The 24854-nt window shown below is 42.1% G+C and overlaps 1 protein-coding gene across 1 annotated transcript in view; it reads right to left on the reverse strand.

Annotated features, from left to right (window-relative positions):
* Nucleotides 1–24854, reverse strand: part of LOC140202041 (cation channel sperm-associated auxiliary subunit epsilon-like) — a 151623-nt gene that overhangs the window by 18274 nt on the left and 108495 nt on the right. Inside the window, exons 15-16 of the mRNA XM_072266900.1 lie at nucleotides 17934–18088; nucleotides 9724–9777 (exon numbers count right to left, since the gene is read on the reverse strand). Coding sequence (XP_072123001.1) covers nucleotides 9724–9777; nucleotides 17934–18088 — 209 coding nt within the window. The remainder of the gene's footprint in view (nucleotides 1–9723; nucleotides 9778–17933; nucleotides 18089–24854) is intronic.

Genomic DNA, 24854 nt, shown 5'->3' on the forward strand with positions numbered 1-24854 from the left:
GGGGAAGTCCAGGACAACAGAGCACAGCCTCAGGGTAGAAGGGTGTCAATTTAAAAAAGAGATGTAAAGAAATTTCTTTAGCCAGAGGTTGATGAATTTGTGGAATTTGTTAACACAGGCAGCTGTGGAGGCCAGGTCATTGCATGTATTTAAAGTAGAACTTAATAGGTTCTTGATTGGACATGGCATCACAGGTTACGGGGAGAACGCTGGGTAGTGGGGCTGAGGAGGGGAAAAAAGGATCAGCCATGTTGGAATGACAGAGCAGACTTGATGGGCCAAATGGCCTAATTCTACACCTATGTCTTATAGTCTTATGGACTAGAGGGCGTAGTTTTAAGAAAAATGGGAAATGATTTGAAGATTTATGAGTCAGGATTTGTTATTAATGACAGAGGGGTAGGTGCCTGGAATCAACTACCAGGGCAGGTAGTGGAAGCGGAGACAATACTAACAATTTATAAATATAGACAGGCATATAAACAGGCAGGGAATGGGGTGAATATAGACTATATATATGCAGCTGGGATTAGTTTCAACTAAAACATGGCCGACACAGGTATCATGGCTGAAGGGCCTGTTTTTATGCTGTACATAAATGTTCTACATAAATACATTCAGTGGCTACTTTGTTATATACACCTGTACATCAGCTCATTAATGCAAATATCTAATCAGCCAATCATAAGCCAACATCTCAATGCATACAAGCATGCAGGTCAAGAGATTCATTTGTTTCTCAGACCAAACATCAGAATGGGGAAAAATGTGAACTAAGGGACTTTGACGTTGACCGATGGGGTGGTTTGAGTAGCTCAGAATCTGCTGATCTCCTGCAATTTTCACACACAATAGCCTCTAGAGTTTACAGAGAATGGTGCGAAAAACAAAAAATACTTAGTGAGCAGTAGTTCTGTGAGCAAAAATGCCTTTTTAATGAGAAGTCAGAGGACAGAGGATAATGGCCAGACTGGCTCAAGCTGACAGGAAGGTGACAGTAACTCTGCACGTTACAACAGTGGTGTGTAGGCAAGCATCTCCGAATGCATATAACGTCAAACCTTGAAGTGGGATGGGCTACAGCAGCAGAAGACCACACTGGGTCCATTCCTGTACCTCATAAGCTGGCCACATATACTGGCATGCTAAAGTCTGGGCACCCCTGGTCAAAATTTCTGTTACTATGAATAGTTCAGTGAGCAGAAGATGAACTGATCTCCAAAAGTCATAAAGTTAAAGATGAAACATTCTTTTCAACATTTTAAGCAAGGTTTAGTGTATTATTTTTGTTTTGTACAATTTTAGAGTGTTAGGAGAACCGTGCAAAAGTTTGGGCACCCCAAGAGATTTGAGCTCTCAGATAACTTTTACTAAGGTCTCAGACCTCCCATTGTCTCAGCTTGCTCCTGCCCCACCAAACTCATTTCTGCATACCTCGTCACTGTTTTACCCCCACTCGTTCAATCCCTTCCCACCTATGTTCGTGACACTTCTTACGCTCTGAATTTTTTCAATGATTTTAAGTTCCTTGGCCCCCACCACTTTATTTTCACCAAGGATGTCCAGTCCCTATATACCTCCATCCCCATCAGGAAGGTCTCAAAGCTCTCCACTTCTCTTTGGATTCCAGACCTAACCAGTTCCCCTCTACCACCACTCTCCTCCATCTAGCGGAATTAGTCCTTCCTCTTAATAATTTCTCCTTTGGCTCCTCCCACTTCCTCCAACCTAAAGGTGTAGCCATGGGCACCCGTATGGGTCCCAGTTATGCCTGCCTTTTTGTTGGCTTTGTGGAACAATCCATGTTCCAAGTCTATACTGGTATCTGTCCCCCACTTTTCCCTCGCTACATCGACGGCTGCATTGGCACTGCTTCCTGCACACCTGCTGAGTTCGTTGACTTCATTAACTTTGCCTCCAACTTTCACCCTGCCCTCAAGTTCACCTGGTCCATTTCTGACACCTCCCTCCCCTTTCTTGATCTTTCTGTCTTTATCTCTGGAGACAGCTTATCTACTGACATCTACTATAAGTCTACGGACTCTCACAGCTACCTCGACTATTCCTCTTCCCACCCTGTCTCTTGCAAAAATGCCATCCCCCTTCTCACAATTCCTCCGTCTCCACTGCATCTGCTCTCAGGGTGAGGCTTTTCATTCCAGGACGAAGGAGATGTCCTTTTTTAAAGAAGGGGCTTCACTTCCTCCACCATCAACTCTGCTCTCAAACGCATCTCTCCCATTTCATGCACGTCTGCTCTAACCCCATCCTCCTGCCACCCCACTAGGAATAGGGTTCCCCTTGTCCTCACCTACTACCCCACCAGCCTCTGGGTCCAAAATATAATTCTCCATAACTTCTGCTACCTCCAACAGGATCCCACCATTAAGTACATCTTTCCCTCCCACCCTCTTTCTGCTTTCCGCAGGGATCACTCCCTACGCGACTTCCTTGTCCATTTGCACCCCCCCCCCCATTCCTTCCCACCGATCTCCCTCCCAGCACTTATCCTTGTAAGCGGAAAAAGCGGAATAAGCGGAATAAGTGGACAGCTATGTGAGGAGCCAAAAGAGATGGGGGAGATTCTGAACAATTTCTTTTCTTCGGTATTCACTAAGGAGAAGGATATTGAATTGTGTAAGATAAAGGAAACAGATAGGGAAGTTATGGAAACTATGATGATTAAAGAAGATAAGTACTGGAGCTTTTAAGGAATATAAAATTGGATAAGTCTCTGGGTCCTGCCAGGATATTCCTTAGATCCTTGAGGGAAGTTAGTGTGGAAATAGCAGGGGCTCTGACAGAAATATTTCAAATGTCATTAGAAATGGGGATGGTGCTGAAGGATTGGCGTATTGCTCATGTTGTTCCATTGTTTAAAAAGGGTTCTAAGAGTAAACCTAGCAATTATTGGCCTGTGAGTTTGACATCAGTGGTGGGTAAATTAATGGAAAGTATTCTTAGAGATGGTATATATAATTATCTAGATAGACAAGGACTGATCAGGAACAGTCAACATGGATTTGTGCGTGGAAGGTCATGTCTGACAAATCTTATTGAATTTTTTGAAGAGGTTACTAGGAAAGTTGATGAGGGTAAAGTGGTGGATGTTGTCTATATGGACTTCAGTAAAGCCTTTGACAAGGTCCCACATGAAAGGTTGGTTAGGAAGGTCCAATCATTAGGTATTAATATAGAAGTAGTAAAATGGATTCAGCAGTGGCTGGATGGGAGACGCTAGAGAGTGGTGGTGGATAACTGTTTGCCAGATTGAAGGCCGGTGACTAGTGCTGTGCCTCAAGGATCTGTACTGGGTCCAATGTTGTTTGTCATATACATTAATGATCTGGATGATGGGGTGTTAAATTGGATGAGTAAATATGCAGATGATACTAAGATAGGTGGAGTTGTGGATAATAAAGTAGGCTTTCAAAGCTTGCAGAGAGATTTAGGCCAGTTAGAAGAGTTGGCTGAAAGATGGCAGATAGAGTTTAATGCTGGTAAATGTGAGGTGCTACATTTTGGTAGGACTGATCAAAATAGGACATACATGGTAAATGGTAGGGCATTGAAGAATGCAGTAGAACAGAGGGATCTAGGAATAATGGTGCATAGTCCCCTGAAGGTGGAATCTCATGTGGATAGGGTGGTAAAGAAAGCTTTTGGTATGCTGGCCTTTATAAATCAGAGCATTGAGTATAGGAGTTGGGATGTAATGTTGAAATTGTATAAGGCATTGGTGAGGCCAAATTTGGAGTATTGTGTACAATTTTGGTCACTGAATTATAGGAAAGATGTCAACAAAATAGAGAGAGTACAGAGAAGATTTAATAGAATGTTACCTGGGTTTCATCACCTAAGTTACAGAGAAAGGTTGAATAAGTTGGGTCTTTATTCTCTGGAACGTAGAAGGTTAAGGGGGGACTTGATAGAGGTATTTAAAATTATGAGGGGGATAGATAGAGTTGACATGGATAGGCTTTTTCTATTGAGAGTGGGGGAGATTCAAACAAGAGGACACGAGTTGAGAGTTAGAAGGGCAAAAGTTTAGGGGTAGCATGAGGGGGAACTTCCTTTATTCAGAGGGTGGTAGCTGTGTGGAACGAGCTTCCAGCAGAAGTGGTTGAGGCAGGTTCGATGATGTCATTTAAAGTTAAATTGGACAGCTATATGGACAGGAAAGGAATGGAGGGTTATGGGCTGAGTGCAGGTCGGTGGGACTAGGTGAGAGTAAGAGTTTGGCACGGACTAGAAGGGCTGTAGATAGCCTGTTTCTGTGCTGTAATGGTTATGTGATTAAGTGCTACACATGCCCTTACACTTCCTCCCTCACCACCATTCAGGGCTCCAGACAGTCCTTTCAGGTGAGGCAACACTTCACCTGTGAGTCAGCTGGGGTGATATACTGTGTCCAGTGCTCCCGATGCGGCCTTCTATATATTGACGAGACCCAATGCAGGCTGGGAGACCGTTTCGCTGAACACCTACACTCTGTCTGCCAGAGAAAGCAATATCTCCCAGTGGCCACACATTTTAATTCCACGTCCCATTCCCATTCTGATATGTCTATCCACGGCCTCCTCTACTGTCAAGATGAAGCCACACTCAGGTTGGAGGAACAACATCTTATATTCTGTCTGGGTAGCCTCCAACCTGATGGCATGAACATTGACTTCTCTAACTTCTGTTAATGCCCCACCTCCCCTTCGTACCCCATCCTTTATTTATTCATTTATCCCCACTTTTTTTTCTCTCTCTCTTTTTTCTCCCTCTGTCCCTCTCACTATAACTCCTTGCCCATCCTCTGGGCTCTCCTCCCCCTTTGTTTCTCCCTGGGCCTCCCATCCCTTTCGTGAATCAACTTTCTAGCTCTTAGCTCCATCCCTCCCCCTCCTGTCTTCTCCTATCATTTCAGGTCTCCCCCTCCCCCTCCCACTTTCAAATCTCTTACAATCTCTTCTTTCAGTTAGTCCTGACGAAGGGTCTCGGCCCAAAACGTTGATAGTACCTCTTCCTATAGATGCTACCTGGCCTGCTGCATTCACCAGCATTTTTTGTGTGTGTTTCTTGAATTTCCAGCATCTGCAGATTTCCTCGTGTTTGCGTCTCAGCCCTTTAATTAGTTTGTTAGGGCTATGGCTTGGTCACAGTCGTTGTTAGGAAAGGCCAGGTGATGCAAATTTCAAAGCTTTATAAATACCTTGACTCCTCAAACCTTGTCCCAACAATCAGCAGCCATGGGCTCCTCTAAGCAGCTGCCTAGCACTCTGAAAATTAAAATAAATGACGCCCACAAAGCAGGAGAAGGCTATAGGAAGATAGCAAAGCATTTTCAGGTAGCCGTTTCCTCAGTTGGTAATGTAATTAAGAAATGGCAGTTAACAGGAACAGTGGAAGTCAAGTTGAGGTCTGGAAGACCAAGAAAACTTTCCGAGAGAACTGCTTGTAGGATTGCTAGAAAGGCAAATCAAACCCCCGTTTGACTGCAAAAGACCTTCAGGAAGATTTAGCAGACTCTGGAGTGGTGGTGCACTGTTCTACTGTGCAGCGACACCTGCAGAAATATGCCCTCATGGAAGAGTTATCAGAAGAAACCCTTTCCTGCATCCTCACCACAAAATTCAGTGTCAAAAGTTTGCAAAGGAACATCTAAACAAGCCTGATGCATTTTGGAAACATGTCCTGTGGACTGATGAGGTTAAAATAGAACTTTTTGGTCTCAATGAGCAAAGGTATGCTTAGAGAAAAAAGGGTGCAGAATTTTATGAAAAGAAATTCCAACTGTTAAGCATGGGGGTGGACCGATCATGCTTTGGGCTTGAGTTGCAGCCAGTGGCACAGGGAACATTTCACTGGTGGAGGGAAGGATGAATTCAATTCAATACCAGCAAATCCTGGAAGCAAATATCACACAGTCTGTAAAAAAGCTGAAGATGAAAAGAGGATGGCTTCTACAACATGATAATAGTCCTAAACACACCTCAAAAACCACAATGGACTACCTCAAGAGGCACAAGCTGAAGGTTTTGCCATGGCCCTCACAGTCCCCAACCTAGACATCATCGAAAATCTGTGGATAGCCCTCAAAAGAGCAGTGCATGCAAGACGGCCCAAGAATCTCACAGAACTAGAAACCTTTTGCAAGGAAGAATGGGTGAAAATCCCCCAAACAAGAATTGAAAGACTCTTAGCGGCTACAGAAAGCATTTACAAGCTGTGATACTTGCCAAAGGGGGTATTACTAAGCACTGACCATGCAGGGTGCCCAAACTTTTGCTTTGGGCCTTTTTCCTTTTTTGTTATTTTGGAACTGTAAAACACGGAAATAAAAAAAGTAATCTTGCTTAAAATATTAAAGAAATGTGTCATCTTTAACTTTATGCCTTTTGGAAATCAGGTCATCTTTTACTTGCTTAGCAGTAACAGAAATTTTGACCGGGGTCTCCAAACTTTTGCATGCCACTGTATGTGCTTCAAATATTTGTCAGGAACCATTTCTGAGGAGCTGACACAGCACAAAAGTTTGGCAAATATGTACAGCATAAAAATAAACTTTAAATACTGCAGGAGGGTGAGAAGGAAATCACTTGCCCTTTGTCAAAATTACAAATAGGAATGTGATAGATTTGTAAGATTTAATACAGCGTATTGGGAATTTGCATACATTAGTGTTCTTTGATTGTTAACAGCATAGGCAGAGCAAATCTGCACATCATGAAGAATACCTCAACTTTTATGAAAAAGAAAATTCTGGGAGAAATGTTATTTCAATTTAGAAGCCATAGTGGAATAGGAATATTTTGTATGATTGTTAAAGATAATGAATCAAAGAATTCTATCATGATCGTTCTGTACACTTAATTTCCTACAAGCAAAAGTACAATACAGATATATAAACTAAAAGAGACACAAATGATCCGAAGTTATTATGAAAATTTAAATACAGGAATTCAGTATAGACAATATGCTTACAAAGAAAACTATGAATTCTATTAAAATGAAGTATTTAGGAAATCTCATAATTCATACGCTTTAGTCTTTTAGTGTTCTCAAAACTACCAAATTTAGGAACAACTTTATCCCCTCCATCAGATTTCTGTATGATCCATAATTTGGTAAATTGTTTTATTATTGTCACATGTACAGTGAAAAACTGTTTTGCATGCCAACAACAGATTTTTTAAAATCACAACACAGATAATTTCATTACAACTATGCATTGAAATAAAACAAGGACAGAATGCAGAATAAAGTGTTATAATTACAGAGTGAGTGCAGTACAGAATAATAATAAGCACAAGGTTATAACTGTCAAGGTCCGGTCCGTGAAGTCCGGATTCCAGTTCACGGTCCGGTCCATGGTTCCTTATTCCAGGTTTTCTGGTTTTTTCCTTTTTCTGTTGGGTGCTGTAATTGAGGCAGCTGATTCACATTTTGGGCTGGCTACATAAATAGCTCCTTGGTGCAGGTTCAGCTGCTGGATTGTTCCTGTCAAAATCCCTTCTTGGCCTCTTCCTCCTGTAGCCTTGCCCTGCCTGCAAGTCTGGCCTCACTTGAAGCCTTGCCTGAAACCTTTGCCTACACCACTGTCAAGTTCAACCATTGGAGCAAGATTGGAGCCTTGCTGTGTCAGGATAAGAAACTGTCTGTTGTTGTTTGGAACTGTCTCTATGTCCATGCCTTCACTAGGTAGGGCTGGCTGTTTGCTGCTACCTTGTGTTGAGATCTGTCTCTGTTCTGTGTATGAGTCCTGGCCCTATGTCCTGCTCCCTTGGAGGGGTCCTGACTTGTGTGTAGTGCCCTAGCCCCAGGTCCTGTTCCCAAGGAGGTGTCCTAGCTCTGTGTTCCATGTCTTTGTGTTCCTGTCCTCCCTTGACCAAGGTTCTGTGTTCCTGTCTCCCAAGACCAAAGCTCTGTTCCTGTCTCCCTTGACCAAGTCAAGGCTTTGTGTTCTTGTCCTGTCCATGTGTCTTGCCCAGCCTGGTGCTGGGGCTTCCTTGTCCTGTCCAGGAGTTACTCATCCAGTCCTGTAGCCATGTTATGTTTTTGTCTAGATCTGGAGTCTGAGCCTGAGTCAAGACCCAGGTTCTGGGTTCTTGCTCAGTCTCTGGCTTGGAGTCCATACCCAAGCCTTGAAGGAACCCAAGCCTCGAAGCACTACCCCCTTATGACAGTAACAAGGTTGATTGTGAGGCCAAGAGTTGAGTTTATTGCACTAGGGAAATGTGCAATAGTCTTTGTATCTGTTTTCCATCTGCATTGTATTTTGTGTTGCATGTTTATTGTGTTGCATGTTTATTATGGTAGTTAGTCACATGGGTGGGGAGATGGTAAAAGCAAAGAGTTAGTTATGTATTCATGCTTTGTCTTCAGTCAGAGCTACAGATAGCTGGGTATGATATCAATTTTGTTGACCACTTAATTACATTAACCCTTGTTTCATTATGCTTAATGTTGGTTAACATCACTAGCTTTGTTTAAAATAGCTTAAAACCATTTAATTACATTGAAGAAATTACAAAGCTGTGCCAAACATGTCCTTACCTTAGGAATTACCTAGGGTTACCCATAGCTCTCTATCTAAGCTCCATATACCTATCCAGGGGTCTCGTATCCACCTCCATTTATTATGCAAACTGTTAATTTGGTTATTGCTAATTTTAATTTCATTAGTTTTTAATGCTCCAAGACTGTTTTGCTAGTTACTTAATAACGGATTGAATATATTTCTTCAACTTTGAAACCTTATTACTGGATTCCAATGGAAGTCGTGTTATACCTCCACCTCTCCCTGTTCTTAGAATCTAATGGGTTTGTTTGAGTAGCTGCTAAGTGGGATAGAAGCTGTCTTGAGCCAGGTGGTACATGCTTTCAGGCTGTTGTATCTTGTGCCCAATGGGTCCAGGAACACTACCCTGTATGTATTTATTTTTGTACCTTTTCATTGCAAAACATTAAGTTTCATGTCACACACAAAGTTGCTGGTGAACACAGCAGGCCAGGCAGCATCCCTAGGAAGAGGCACAGTCACATTTTAATTCCACATCCCATTCCCATTCTGATATGTCTATCCACGGCCTCCTCTACTGTAAAGATGAAGCCACACTCAGGTTGTAGGAACAACACCTTATATTCCGTCTGGGTAGCCTCCAACCTGATGACATGAACATTGACTTCTCAAACTTCCACTAATGCCCCACCTCCCCCTTGTACTCCATCCGTTATTTATTTATATACACACATTCTTTTTCTCTCTCCTTTTTCTCCCTCATACCCCCTCACTATACCCCTTGCCCATCCTCTGGGTTCTCCCCCCAACCCCCACTTTTCCTTCTCCATGGGCCTCCTGTCCCATGATCCCCTCATATCCCTTTTGCCAATCACCTGTCCGGCTCTTGGCTCTATCCCTCCCCCTCCTGTCCTCTCCTATCATTTTGGATCTCCCCCTCCCCCTCCCACTTTCAAATCTCTTACTAGCTCTTCCTTCAGTTAGTCCTGATGAAGGGTCTCAGCCCAAAACATTGACAATACCTCTTCCTAGAGATGCTGCCTGGCCTGCTGCATTCACCAGTAATCTTGATGTGTGTTGCTTGAATTTCCAGCATCTGCAGAATTCCTTGTGTAGAAGTTTCATGTCATACAGTCAGTGATAAAGCTGATTCTGATTCCATAGATTGTACATTGAATTACCATAGAGAATCACTTCTGTTATAGAAACTGTACCTGACGACCACTCCATAGGTTTCTACAGCAAAATGAGCTGTGAGTTTACAGAAACTGCAGAAAAAACAAACAAAAAAAAAAGTTCAGCATATTAAAAGTAAGAGAAATTAACTTTTTGAGAACTGGTTTGATATTTCTCCCAATCTGGTAAAAGTCAAAACAGAGTTGGAGCATTTATCAATGTGACCAGAAAAAACAACTTTCATTTCAGAAGTCAAAAGAAAATAGGCAGATGCTGAAAATTTGAAATCAAAACAAAGTACTGGAAGTACTCATAGGTCAGGCAGCAGTACTTCAACTCATGGTCCTTTCACCAGAAAAGTCAGAATTCAGTTTCCACTTAATTTGTAAAGTCACTGAGCAGAAAATTAAACTTGTTTCTCTTTCTCTTTACTGTGGGAAGCCAGGGAGGAGATTGCTGAGCCTTTGGTGATCTTTGCATCATCAATCAGGATGGGAGGATTGGAGGGTTGCAAGTGTTCCCTTGCTCAAGAAAGGGAGCAGAGATAACCTAGGAAATTATAGACCAGTGAGTTTTTCTTCAGTGGTGGGCAAGTTGCTGGAGAAGATCCTGAAAGGCAGGATCTATGAACATTTGGAGAGGTATAATATGATTAGGAATAGTCAGCATAGCTTTGTCAAGGGCAGGTCATGCCTTATGAGCCTGATTAATTATATTGAGGATGTAACAAAACAAATTGATGAAGGTAGAGCAGTAGATGTAGTATATATGGATTTCAGTAAGGCATTTGAAAAGGTTCCCCATGCCAGGTTCATTCAGAAAGTAAGGAAGATTTGTGCATCCAGAATTGGCTTGCCCACAGAAGGCAAAGGGTGGTTGTAGATGGTTCATATTCTGTATGGAGGATGGTGACTAGTGGTGCTCTGCAGGGATCAGTTCTGGGACCCTCCTCTGTGATTTTTATAAATGACCTGGATGAGTAAGCAGAAGGGTGGATTAGTAAGTTTGCTTCTGACAAAAAAAAAAGTTGGGGGTTTTGTGGGTAGTCTGGAGGGTTATCAGAGGTTAGTGGGACATCAAAAGGATGCAGAACTGGACTGAGAAGTGGCAGATGGAGTTCAACCCAGAAGTGTGAAGTGATTCATTTCAGTAGGTCATATTTGAAGACAATATAATAATGGTAAGACTCGGCAATGTGGAGGATCAGAGGGATCTTGGGATTTGCATCCATAGGACACTCAAAGCTACTGGGCAGGTTGACAGGGTTCTTAAACCAGCCTTCATCAACTGTGGGATTGAGTTCAAGAGCCGAGAGGTAATGTTACAGCTATATAAGACCTTGATCAGACCTCACTTGGAGTACAGTGTTCAGTTCTGGTCCTCCCTACAGGAAGAATGTGGATATTATAGAGTGTGCGGAGGAGATATACAAGGATGTTGCCTGGATTAGAGAGCAGGTCTTATGAGAATAGGTTGAGTGAACTTGGCCTTTCTCCTTGGAGTGACAGAGGATAAGAGGTGACCCGATAGAGTATAAGATGAGAGGATCATGATCGTGTGGATAGCCCAAGGCTGGAATAGCTAACATGAAAGGGCATAGTTTCAAGGTCCTTGGAAGTAGGTACAAGGGTAAGTTTTTCCACACAGTGGTGGGTACATGGACAGTGGTAGAAGCAGATACAATAGGGTCTTTTAAGAGACTCTTAGATAGGTACACTGGAGCCTTGAAAAAAAAGAGGGCTAGGCAGTTTCTAGAGTAGGTTACATGGTTGGCACAACATATGGGCTGAAAAGCCAGTAATATGCTGTAGATTTCTATGTTCTTTGTTTACGGCATGTTTGATGCTTATTTTTAACTTCTAGTAACTGTCTATATTTTCATTAACACTAAATTGCCTTCTTTTAATGTTCATCTTTCATGAATGCCCATCTTGAAAATCTTCTCTCTGGTGGAATTTCGGTGATTTGGCTGGCACACCATCATCATTGCTTTTAGTCTAACTTGGTATCTATTCTATCACAGACTTTCCATTTTTTTTCTCTCCACACCTTCCCCTTCTGTGCAACTTAAAAGATTCTATCATTACTAACTTTTCTAGTTCAGATGAAAGATCAAAGATCTGAAACATCATGTGTTTCTGCTTCTACAGGTGCTGCCTGAAGTACTGATGCCTCTGGGGCCAACCAAAGGTGTTTTTTAAACTTTTAAAATGTCTATTTTATGATTGCAAGACAATGCTGGCCATCAAGAACTTCAAACACTGCAGGGCTACCCCATCAGCAGGTTGCTCATTGGCAGAGGTGCTGGATTTGCTGCAAACTGTTGCTGCCTGCTACAGAAAGGCATCAGAGTCTGTGCATAAAGGCAGCGTGCAGTCTAACACTGAGTGATTGTCTTGGATGTTTTTCTTGTGATCGCAAGACCCTGTTGGACACTGGTAATTGTAAAATACTGCAAGTCTGGTTCACTGGCAAGACCAAAGGCAGGGGAGCTGTGTGGCCCTGGTTGCAGTAAAGATAAGGCCTCTTAATGTGGGCTTGCCTGTTGCAGTAGTGCAGGAGGGGAGATGCTAGGTGCATCCATGCTGGATTGGAGGCTGGCCCCTCTCATTGATGCTGCTCTCCAGTGTTCACTCTGTGGAAGACAAACTGAAATGTGTGCTTGTGTGTGTTCATTGGCAAACCACTGAGAACTTGTTCTTGCTGACAACATACATGCAACATCAATTTACAGGACATGTCACTTGGGGACTTGTGTCACTATGTTTACTGCTGCCTTGTGCTATGCATGACTGTTAATATTGTGTTTTGCACCTTGGTTCCAGAAGAACGCTGTTTCATTTGGCTGTATCCATGGGTATTCATGTATGGTTGAATGACAATTAAACTTAAGCTTGAAATATTTCCATTGTTTCCTGTTTTGTGCTCTGTCTGAAATAAGTGAAATTTGGGTCTGAAAAGTTCAAAGCTCAAATTTCAAAGTAAATTTATTCTCAAAGTAGATACATCTCACCCTACACAAACTTCAGATTCATTTTCTTGTGGGCATACTGAATAAATCCACAATATAATAATAACCATAATAAAATCAATGAAAGACCACATTAGGTGTTCAACCAGTGTTCAAAAGGCAACAAACTGTGCAAGTACAAAAATAAAGAAATAATAATAAACATACGTAATATTTATCAAGAATGAGATGGAGTACTTGAAAGTGAGTCCATAGGTTGTGGGAACATTTTGATGGGGCAAGTGAAATGATTCCCTTTGGTTGAAGGATAATAACTGTGCCTGAACCTAGTGGTGCGAGTCCTAAGGCTCCTCTACCCCCTTCCTGATGGCAGCAGCGAGAAGAGAGTATGTACTGAGTGATGGGGTTATCTTAAGTGTTTGATTATAGTTGGCCACTGAAGGTACGTAAACTGTGGTTGGGATTATGGAGAACTCCCTAGGTAAATAGAATGGATGGCACTTGATCATTAGGTATTCAAGGTCAGGGGACCATGAGTTCAACAAAACCCTCCCATTCTCCTCTGACACAGCAATCTTGCCCTCAGGTTCTCAATTTTGTTCTCTAGTGACTGCACATTTGCCAACAAGATGCCGAGCAGAGGGGGCCACATCCCTCTGTGTTTCAGCCTGGCTTGGACTTCCCCCTTTTGCCTTGTTCTGTCCATGGTGATCAACCTTTGTCTGCTTAAGTGTGTTGTTCCTGTTTGCTTGAGAATTATGTCCACTGAATCCTTCATAAAAAATTGTGTAATCTGTTGATAATTAAGTGCATTTAAAAGCAAATTTCTTAAAGGGAAATTATATGCTACAGGTTGCAAGAAGAGTAATTCAAACAGGGTATACTTAGAAGTATTGTACATAGCCTGCAGAACATTGCTGTGGTTCACCAGCACATCTTAAATTTGAAGGTATTGGCTATCATCTTGAATGTTACAATAAAAGTGAAAATTTGGATGCAATCACTGATACAGTTTATTATCTGCACACTGTGTCTGTGCTGACTTTGTTCATTTAGTCAAATGAATCCAGCAGTGTTCACTGGTTAAATTCCTCCCTCAATAACTATTAGGAAATAATAGTTTTATAGTACAGTGGCAGTATTCTAATTTGTTCAGTTTTTCATTTAAATACATAATTTGTTACTCATACTACCGCACATTACAGGCCGTTTGGCCCATAATATTGTGCCGACTCTAGAAACTGCCTAGAATTTCCTACAGCATTGCCCTCTAATTTTCTAAGCTCTATGTACCTATCTAAAGAGGCTCTTAAAAAGACCCTATTGTATCTGTAATTACAGTAATGTCTTTTTGATACCTTTTTAACTATTTCCATGAATTTTAGCTAATTGGGGCAACAGCTTAATTGGGCTGAAATATGTTGGTGCCAATATATTGCAATTAACTGCAAACCACTTAGAAAAACTGGTAACTGTACTGTTGACATAATACATAATTTATATTCATAGTTATTGGAGGGAGTACTAACAGACAGAATCTACAAGCATTTGGATAGACAGGGGCTTATTAGGGAGAGTCAACATGGCTTCGTGCGTGGTAGGTCATGTTTGACCAATCTATTGGAGTTTTTCGAGGAGGTTACCAGGAAAGTGGATGAAGGGAAGGCAGTGGATATTGTCCACATGGACTTCAGTAAGGCCTTTGACAAGGTCCCGCATGGGAGGTTAGTTAGGAAAATTCAGTCGCTAGGTATACATGGAGAGGTGGTAAATTGGATTAGACATTGGCTCGATGGAAGAAGCCAGAGAGTGGTGGTAGAGAATTGCTTCTCTGAGTGGAGGCCTGTGACTAGTGGTGTGCCACAGGGATCAGTGCTGGGTCCATTGTTATTTGTCATCTATATCAATGATCTGGATGATAATGTAAATTGGATCAGCAAATTTGCTGATGATACAAAGATTGGAGGTGTAGTAGACAGTGAGGAAGGTTTTCAGAGCCTGCAGAGGGACTTGGACCAGCTGGAAAAATGGCCTGAAAAATGGCAGATGGAGTTTAATACTGACAAGTGTGAGGTATTGCATGTTGGAAGGACAAACTAACATAGAACATACAGGGTTAATGGTAAGGCACTGAGGAGTGCAGTGGAACAGAGGGATCTGGGAATACAGATACAAAATTCCCTAAAAGTGGCGTCACAGGTAGATAGGGTCGTAAAGAGAGCTTTTGGTACATTGGCCTTTATTAATCAAAGTACTGAGTATAAGAGCTGGAATGTTATGATGAGGTTGTATAAGGCATTGGTGAGGCCGAATCTGGAGCATTGTGTTCAGTTTTGGTCACCAAATTACAGGAAGGATATAAATAAGGTTGAAAGAGTGCAGAGAAGGTTTACAAGGATGTTGCCGGGACTTGAGAAACTCAGTTACAGAGAAAGGTTGAATAGGTTAGGACTTTATTCCCTGGAGCGTAGAAGAATGAGGGGAGATTTGACAGAGGTATATAAAATTATGATGGGTATAGATAGAGTGAATGCAAGCAGGCTTTTTCCACTGAGGCAAGGGGAGAAAAAAACCAGAGGACATGGGTTAAGGGTAAGGGGGGGGGGAGTTTAAAGGAATCATTAGGGGGGGCTTCTTCACACAGAGTGGTGGGAGTATGGAATGAGCTGCCATACGAGGTGGTAAATGCGGGTTCTTTTTTAACATTTAAGAATAAATTGGACAGATACATGGATGGGAGGTGTATGGAGGGATATAGTCCATGTGCAGGTCAGTGGGACTAGGCAGAAAATGGTTTGGCACAGCCAAGAAGGGCCAAAGGGCCTGTTTCTGTGCTGTAGTTTCTATGGTTCTATGGTTTTTAATTGTTGCCTCAGGCCTACTTTTTTCAATAACTTGAGATCTATTTCACAGAACCTAGATTTATTTTTTTAAAAATTGTTTTCCATAAATGAAGATGTATAGGGAGAGTAAAGTTCATTTACTCTGTGGTGGATCATTCAGTTGTGATAATGTTACGATAAATTATTTGTAGTCTATTGTAAAGGCAGCCATTCTGAACATTAGCTTGCTAGATACGCATTGATATCAATTTGCTGTGCCATGCTTGACAGCAAACATGCTTTTCTTCATTTGTGAATTATACATTCTGGATATTTCTGACCAGCATTCTCCTGCTACTGCTTTTCCTGCTGTTGCGATGAGGCCACACTCAGGTTGCAGGAGCAACACCTTATATTCCAGCATCTGCAGATTTCCTGGTGTTTACCACAAGGGTAGGATCCAACCTGATGGTATGAACATCAATTTCTTGAACTTCTGGTAATACCCTCCCTCTTCATTGTTCTCCCTCTCACCTTATCTCCTTACCTGCCCATAACCACCTTCTGGTGCTCCTCCCCCTTTTCTTTCTTCCATGGCCTTCTGTCCTCTCCTATCAATTTCACCCCTCTCCAGCCCTATATCTCTCTCACCAATCAACTTCCCAGCTCTACACTTCACCCCACTCCTCCCAATCTCCTGTATAACCTTGTTTCTTCCTCCCCTCTCCCCACCTTCTAACTTTGACTCCTCATCTTTTTTTTGGTCCAGATGAAGGGTCTTGGCCCAAAACATCAACTGTACTCTTTTCCAGAGATGCTGCCTGGGCTGCTGAGTTTCTCCATTTTGTGTGGTTTTCCAGCATCTACAGATTTTCTGTTGTTTGAGTTTGAAATGTTAATCTGCCTGTCTGTCTGTCGTACGTTGTTCTGGTTTTATTTTTGGACATCCTTAGTCCTTGGTCAATGTCTTAACATATGCAATAAGCAATATCCTGCAAGCTCAAGATTAGAAAAGTAATGAATAACTTAAGTTATGAGTTCTAGTTGGGGCTGAGCTACTGAGTGTAGAAATTGTAAGTACTATACATGAGAGGTGGAAAAAATTAAGTGTCAACAAAAATATTATCTGAATACTAACACTGATACAATCATGAAAAAGGGATACTAATGGCAAGAGGCAGGAGGAGAAGATGGTGACGCGACACAGCTCGCGGCAGCCACTCTGGTGGTGACATCTGTTATCTGTCAAGTAGGACGCCGTGCACAATCCTACTTTGATGGAGACAGACGTGAAAGCACAGAGGAACAGCTGGTGAAACTTCTGAAATGCCTGCTTTGCTGCTACTGTGTGATCCAGAATCTCCAGAGGGGAAGACCCCGAGTCCTCGGCTTTGCTTGTTGCTTGGTGGTCGGGGTGGGGTCGAAGCACTCGACAGAGGATGGTGCTTGGAGGGCTGGTCAGAGGCTCGAAGTTTTCCAACAGACTCAGAGTCCGCTGCGGTCGGATACTTCCAATGGTGCGGCATTGGCAAGTTTGCAGCGCTTGCAGGTTCATGGCAGGGAGAGTTTTCTCCCTTCCACCGTCTGCGGGAGATGATGGGACTATTGGGACTTGAGACTTTTTTTTTTACCATGGTCTGCTCTTTATCAAATTACGGTATTGCTTTGCACTGTTATAACTGTTATAATTATGTGCTTTAGTCAGTTTTAGTCTTGGTTTGTCCTGTATTTCTGTGATATCTTTCTGGAGGAACATTGTATCATTTCCTAATACATGCATTTCTAAATGACAATAAATGAGGACTGAGTGTCCTCATAATCTAGTGGCTATACTTTATTAAAAATCTGAGGATATTTGATATGTTACTAAAGACTCTTACAAACTTCTACAGATGTATGGTCTGATTGGTTGCATCATTGCCTAGTATGGAAGCTCCAATGCACAGGGTTGTAGACTCAGCCAGCTTTATCAGGGCACAACCCTCCTGCCCATAGATTTTCAAAAGGCAATGCCTCAAGGTGGCAGCATTCATCAGGAAGGACCCTCCCAGTCCAGGCCATGCCCTCTTTTCATTACTACCAGAGATACAAAAGACTAACATTCAACATTTAGTACAGCTTCTTCCCCTCTGCCATGTATAGTATCTCACTTTCTCTTTTTCACTATTTTAAACAAATTTTTATTGTAACTTGCAGTACTTTTTTTGAGTTGCACTACACTGCTGCCACAAAGAAAAATTTTACAATATATAATGATAATAAACCTGATTCTGAAATTCACTGAGCACATTTGCTGTAGGGAAATAATCTTCAATTGTGCTAAATTTCACTTTTAAAATGAAATAGTTTTATTCCAGAAGCAGAAGTATAAGCAAATTCTGTCTACATTTAACATAATTTATCACTTTAAATTACAAATATTGTTTCTTTAATACAGAAAAATATATCAAATAACCTGTAGTTGGAATCCAGTACTTTCACAGTGAAAAGATAAATACCAGTATGATCAGTTGGCCAGGTGATGAACACACTGTTCGATGAATTCAAAATTTCATAAGGCCTATGCATGTTTCTAATTAATCCGGGAGTCTCATAACAAGATCTATAATTCTTAATTCAGAATGAAAGAAATAAAAAAAATCCTTATTTTACTGTTAGCGAAGATCTCAACAAACATAGCATGCAGAACACAGTTCAAGCAATCTAGAGCTGGGGTTCCCAACTAGAGCTCCATGGACCCCTTGCTTAACCGTACTGGGTCCATGGTATAAAAATGTTTGGGAACCCCCGATCTAGAGAAATACTAATATAGAGGTGTCAAACTTGTGGACAAAATAAAATGGCTCATCATCAACTGCTATTCGATAAAGGAATGTGCCTCAAAATGATTTGAACATTGGAAGTTAGCTATCACCATGATTAAGGAAAAGAACAAATATCCTGATGTCATAAATCAGGTAGGGCAAACAAGATAGTATATTACATTAAATTAAAGTATATCTCTAAACTGAAGCATCCCTATAACAGTTAGCATATGTCATTTGAACCTATTCTCAATTTATGCTGCTATTTTAGGGGTCATATTTAAGGATGATTCAATGAGAATTGATGTTTAAGTCTAAAACCTCAATGTTGCAATCACTTCTTTGAAAGGAACATGGGACTAATTGAAGAGGGGGTATAGAAGAGGGGGATTTAAACAACCTATAATATATTGCTTCGGTAACTTATTTACTTATTGCTAAGGGTGACAGCCAGTAACTCTAGTATCTGACTCTTGCCCTTCCCTCTGGATTTAATCCTATAAATACTCCCATTTGAGTACTATTGCGGGGGATGACCTACCTGGGGGAAGCAACAGTGGCTGCGCCTCTAGCACAGAGTCTGGCCCTGTGGCTCAGAAGGGTGGAGAATGGAAGAAGCCAGCAGAGATAGGGGACTCTATAGTTAGGGGGTCAGACAGGCGATTCGGTGGACATAGGAAAGAAACACGGTTGGCAGTTTGCCTCCGAGGTGCCAGGGTCCAGGATGTAAAAAAAAATTGCGTCCATGATATACAGAAGTGGGAAGGTGAACAGTACAGGTCATGGTACATATTGGTACCAACAGCAGTGGTAGGAAAAAGGAGGAGGTCCTGAAAACAGGCTACAAGGAGTTAGGAAAGAAGCTGAGAAGCAGGACCACAAAGGTAGTAATCTCAGATTACTGCCTGTGCCAAGTGACAGTAAGTATAGAAATAAGAGTAAGGAGAAGGATAAATGCATGGCTGAGGGATTCAGATTTCTGGATCATTGGGACCTCTTTTTGGGGGAGGTATGACCTGTACAGAAAGGACAGATTGCACTTGAATCCGAGGGAGGCCAATATCTTGGCCCAAGGCTAATGGGGAAGAGTTTAAACTAGAATCACTGGGGGGGGGAGTGGAAACTGAACTGAAGAGACAGAGGAAGGGGCGGTTGGCTCACAAATAAAGAAAGCTTGTAGGCAGTGTGAGAGGGAGGATAGGCAGGTGATAGACAAGGGATGCGCTCAGATTGATGGTTTGAGATGTGTCTATTTTAATGCAAGAAGCATCATGAACAAAGTGGATGAGCTTAGAGCGTGGATCAGTACTTGAAGCTATGATATTGTGGCTATTACAGAGACTTGGATGGTTCAAGGGCAGGAATGGTTACTTAGAGTGCCAGGCTTTAAATGTTTCAGAAAGGACAGGGAGGGAGGCAAAAGTGGTAGGGGCATGTCACTGCTGCTCAGAGATAGTGTCACGGCTGCAGAAAAGGAGAAAGTCATGGAGGGATTGCCTACTGAGTCTCTGTGGGTAGAAGTTAGGAACAGGAAGAGGTCAATAACTTCACTGGGTATTTTTTAATAGACCACCCAATAGTAACAGGAGCAGATAGGGAGACAGATTCTGGAAAGGTGTAATAATAATAGGGTTGTTGTGGTGGGAGATTTTGATCTCCCAAATATTGACTGGGATCTTCCTGGAGTAAGGGGTTTAGATGGGATGGAGTTTGTTAGGTGTGTTCAGGAACGTTTCTTGACACAATATGTAGATAAGCCGACAAGAGGAGAGGCTGTACTCGATCTGGTATTGGGAAATGAACCTGGTCAGGTGACAGGTCTCTCAGTGGAAGAGCATTTTGGAGATAGTGATCATAATTCTATCTCCTTTACCATAGCATTGGAGAGGGATTGGAATAGACAAGTTAAGAAAGTGTTTAATTGGATTAAGGGGAAATATGAAGCTATCAGGCAGAAACTTAGAAATTGGGAGCAGATGTTCTCAGGGAAATGTATGGCAGAAATGTGGCAAATGTCCAGGGGATATTTGCATGACGTTCTGCATAGGTACATTCCAATAAGACAGGGAAAGGATGGGAGGGTACAGGAACCGTGGTGTAAAATGGCTGTTGAAAATCTAGTCAAGAAGAAAATAAAAGCTTACGAAAGGTTCAAGAAACTAGGTAATGACAGAGATCTAGAAAATTATAAGGCTATCAGGAAGGAACTTCAGAATGAAATTAAGAGAGCCAGAAGGGGCCATGAGAAGGCCTTGGTGAGCAGGATTAAGGAAAACCCCAAGGCATTTACAAGTATATGAAGAGCAAGAGGATAAGACTTCAGAAAATAGGACCAATCAAGTATGACAGTGGAAAGGCGTGTATAGAACCAGAGGAGATAGTGGAGATACTTAGTGAATACTTCACTTCAGTATTCACTACGGAAAAGGACCTTGGTGATTGTAGGGATGACTTGCAGTGGACTGAAAAGCTTGAGACATATAGACATTAAGAAAGAGGATGTACTGGAGCTTTTGTAAACTATCAAGTTGGGTAAGTCACCGCAATCGCAAGAGATATACCCCAGGTTACTGTGGGAGGCGAGGGAGGAGATTGCTGAGCCTCTGGTAATGATCTTTGTGTCATCAATGGGGAGGGGAGAGGTTCCGCAGGACTGGAGGTTTGCACATGTTGTTCCCTTATTCAAGAAAGGGAGTAGAGATAGCCCAGGAAATTATAGGCCAGTGAGTCTTATTTCAGTGGTTGGTAAATTGATGGAGAAGATCCTGAGAGGCAGGACTTATGAACATTTGGAGAGGCATAGTTTGATCAGGAATAGTCAGCACGGCTTTGTCAAAGGCAGGTTGTGCCTTATGAGCCTGATTGAGTTTTTTGAGGATGTAACTAAACACATTGATGAAGGTAGAGCCGTAGATGTAGTGTATATGGATTTTAGCAAGGCATTTGATAAGGTACCCCATGCCAGGCTTATTGAGAAAGTAAAGAGGCATGGGATCCAAGTTTTGTGGATCCAGAATTGGCTTGCCCAAAGAAGGCAAAGAGTGTTCTTATTCTGCATGGTCGTCAGTGACCAGTGGTGTGCCTCAGGGATCTGTTCTAGGACCCCTTTTCTTCGTGATTTCCATAAATGACCTGGATAAGGAAGTAGAGGGATGGGTTAGTAAATTTGCTGATGACACAAAGATTGGGGGTGTTGTGGATAGTATGGAGGGCTGTCAGAGGTTACAGCGGGACATCGATAGGATGCAAAACTGGGCTGAGAAGTGGCGGATGGAGTTCAACCCAACTAAGTGTGAGGTTGTTCATTTTGGTAGGACAAATATGATGGCAGAATATAGTATTAATGGTAAGACTCTTGGCAGTGTGGAGGATCAGAGGAATCTTGGGGTCCGAGTCCATAGGACACTCAAAGCTGCTGCGTAGTTTGACTCTGTGGTTAAGAAGGCATACGGTGTATTGGCCTTCATCAACCATGGGACTGAGTTTAAGAGCCGAGAGGTAATGTTACAGCTTTATAGGACCCTCACTACACCTCACCTCACTACAGGAAGGATGTGGAAATGAGTGAAAGGGTGCAGAGGAAATTTACAAGGATATTGCCTTGATTGGGGAGCATGTCCTATGAGAATAGGTTGAGTGAACTTGGCCTTTTCTCCTTGAAGCGATGGAGAATGAGAGGTGACCTGATAGAGGTGTATAAGATGATGAGAGGCATTGATTGTTTGGATAGTCTGAGGCTTTTTCCCAGGGCTGAAATGGCTAACACGAGAGGGTACAGTATTAAGGTGTTTGGAAGTAGGTACAGAGAAGATGTCAGGCGTAAGTTTTTTTTTCCCTCCACAGAGGGTGGTGAGTGAGTGGAATGGTCTGCCGGTGACTGTGGTGGAGGTGGATACGGTAGTGTCTTTTAAGAGACTCCTGGACAGGAGCATGGAACTTATTAAAATAAAGGGTATAGGTAACCCTAGATAATTTCTAAAGTAAATACATGTTCAGCACAGCATCGTGGGCCAAAAGGCCTGTATTGTGCTGTAGATTTTCTATGTTTCTAATCCCTCCTCTATCTTCTCCATTATAGTAAACTAATTTTTTTTTTACTATTATCTTGTTCCAATGAAGGATTTCTCACTTAAACATCAACTCTACTGTATGTTGGTTACCATAGATGGTGTCTGACCTGCTGTCTGAGCATTTTCTTTTTTTTTCTCTCCTCTCTACTACCCAATTTGATTCTGCAATTTTTATTATTTTCACCTAATAAAATTCTACAATTTTTCTGATTAATTCCTCAGTAAAAAAAAAATCATTCTATTTATCATCACAGTATGGTAGCATAGTGGTTTGCACAATGCTTTACAGTACAAGTGATCAGGGTTCATTTCCCACAGCTGCCTGTAAGGAATTTGTATGTTCTCCCCGTGACTGGACTGTGGGAGGAAACTGGAGCAACTGAAGGAAACCCACACAAAAACATACCAGTTGGTGGACGAATGGATCATTGTACATTGCCCCATGATTAGGCTAGGGCTAAATTGGGGGTTTGCTTGGTGATGTGCCTGGAAGGATCTGAAGGGCCTTTTCCACACTGCATCTCATTCAATCAATCAATCAATCTTTAGAATAGGGGTTCCCAACCTTTTTTATGCCATGGACCAATACCATTAAGCAAGGGGTCCATGGACCCCGGGTTGGGAACCCCTGCTTTAGAAGGTGGTGATGAGCTTAACCTCCTGAACAATTGCAGACCTTCTGAAAAAGTTAACACCCCAATGTTGTTAGCATATTTCAAGGAATTAGGCGCTTGGATGATGGAGAAGTAGTGATATGTATCCTAGTCAGGACAGTGTGCAACTTTAACGGAACCTACAGGTGTAAGTGTGCCTGTGTATCTGCTGTCCTTATTCTTCTAGGCGAGGGGGATGGGAGGAACACATGGGTTATCTGGAAAAGCCTAGGCAAATACCTACAACATATTTTGGAAATGGTACTCATTGCAACCACTGGGCACCAATGATGAAGGAAATCAATGTTTAAGTGGTGGATGGGATCCCATTCATATTAGTTGCTTTATTCTGGATGATGTCAAGCTTCTTGAGTATTATTTCAGCTGTGCTCAACTGGGCAAATAGAGAGTGTTCCCTCATACATCAAATCGTATCTTGTATATATCTGGGATGCTAGGAAGGAGTCACTTGGCTTTAGACTTCTTGACATCCTTGAGCAGAATTCCAGAGATGGAGTGAGAGCCACTGGCCTTGAACTCATGGCAGCGTTTGACCTGATGGGACTCAATCTCTACTAGCGATATAATGAATTAAGAAGAGGTTACCTGAAATTAAGCATTCAGCTTTGAAGGGAGACTGAATGAGCCAGGTTACTTTTTGTTAGAGCAGAGAACAGCAGTCTGAGGAAGGACCTGTCTGAAGCCCTCCACCATAAAAATACTGGGGCTTACCACTGAACAAAGACTCAACTGGACCAACCACATAATTACTATGGGTACAAAAATAGGTCACAGGTTATGTACCCAGAGATGAGTGGTTCATTTCCATACTTGCCTGCTCACCATTTGAATGTCACAAATCCAGAGCACAATAGAATCTCTCTCATTAGATGGATGGGTTCAGCTCCTACAACACTCAAGAAGCTCATCAACTTTCAGAAGAAACCAGCTTGTTTAACCATATACACTATATTATATATTCATTCCCTCCACCACCGACGCACGGTTACAGCATTGTGTAACTTCAAAATGTACAAAAGTCACTGCTATTACTTACTCTGGGTATTTCACATCCAGATCTGTAATCTGTATCAAGAATATGATAGGACAAAAGAGGAGGACAAAGGGCTTAATTAGGAAGGGGAAAAAAGATTATGAGAGAAAACTGGCAAGGAAAATAAAAAAGGAATGTAAAAGCTTTTATAGATAAAGGAAAAGACTGGTAAAGACAAATGTAGGTCCCCTGCAGACAGAAACAGGTGAATTGATTATGGGGAGCAAGGACATGGCAGACCAATTGAATAATTACTTTGGTTCTGTCTTCACTAAGGAGGACATAAATAATCTTCCAGAAATAGTAGGGGACAGAGGGTCCAGTGAGATGGAGGAACTGAGCGAAATACATGTTAGTAGGGAAGTGGTGTTAGGTAAATTGAAGGGATTGAAGGCAGATAAATCCCCAGGGCCAGATGGTCTGCATCCCAGAGTGCTTAAGGAAGTAGCCCAAGAAATAGTGGATGCATTAGTGATAATTTTTCAAAACTCGTTAGATTCTGGACTAGTTCCTGAGGATTGGTGGGTGGCTAATGTAACTCCACTTTTAAAAAAAAGGAGGGAGAGAGAAACCAGGGAATTATAGACCGGTTAGCCTAACGTCAGTGGTGGGGAAACTGCTGGAGTCAGTTATCAAGGATGTGATAACAGCACATTTGGAAAGCAGTGAAATGATCGGACAAAGTCAGCATGGATTTGTGAAAGGAAAATCATGTCTGACGAATCTCATAGAATTTTTTGAGGATGTAACTAGTAGAGTGGATAGGGGAGAACCAGTGGATGTGGTATATTTGGA

This window comes from Mobula birostris, chromosome 8 (assembly GCF_030028105.1).
Source record: "Mobula birostris isolate sMobBir1 chromosome 8, sMobBir1.hap1, whole genome shotgun sequence".
NCBI classification, from domain to species: domain Eukaryota; kingdom Metazoa; phylum Chordata; class Chondrichthyes; order Myliobatiformes; family Myliobatidae; genus Mobula; species Mobula birostris.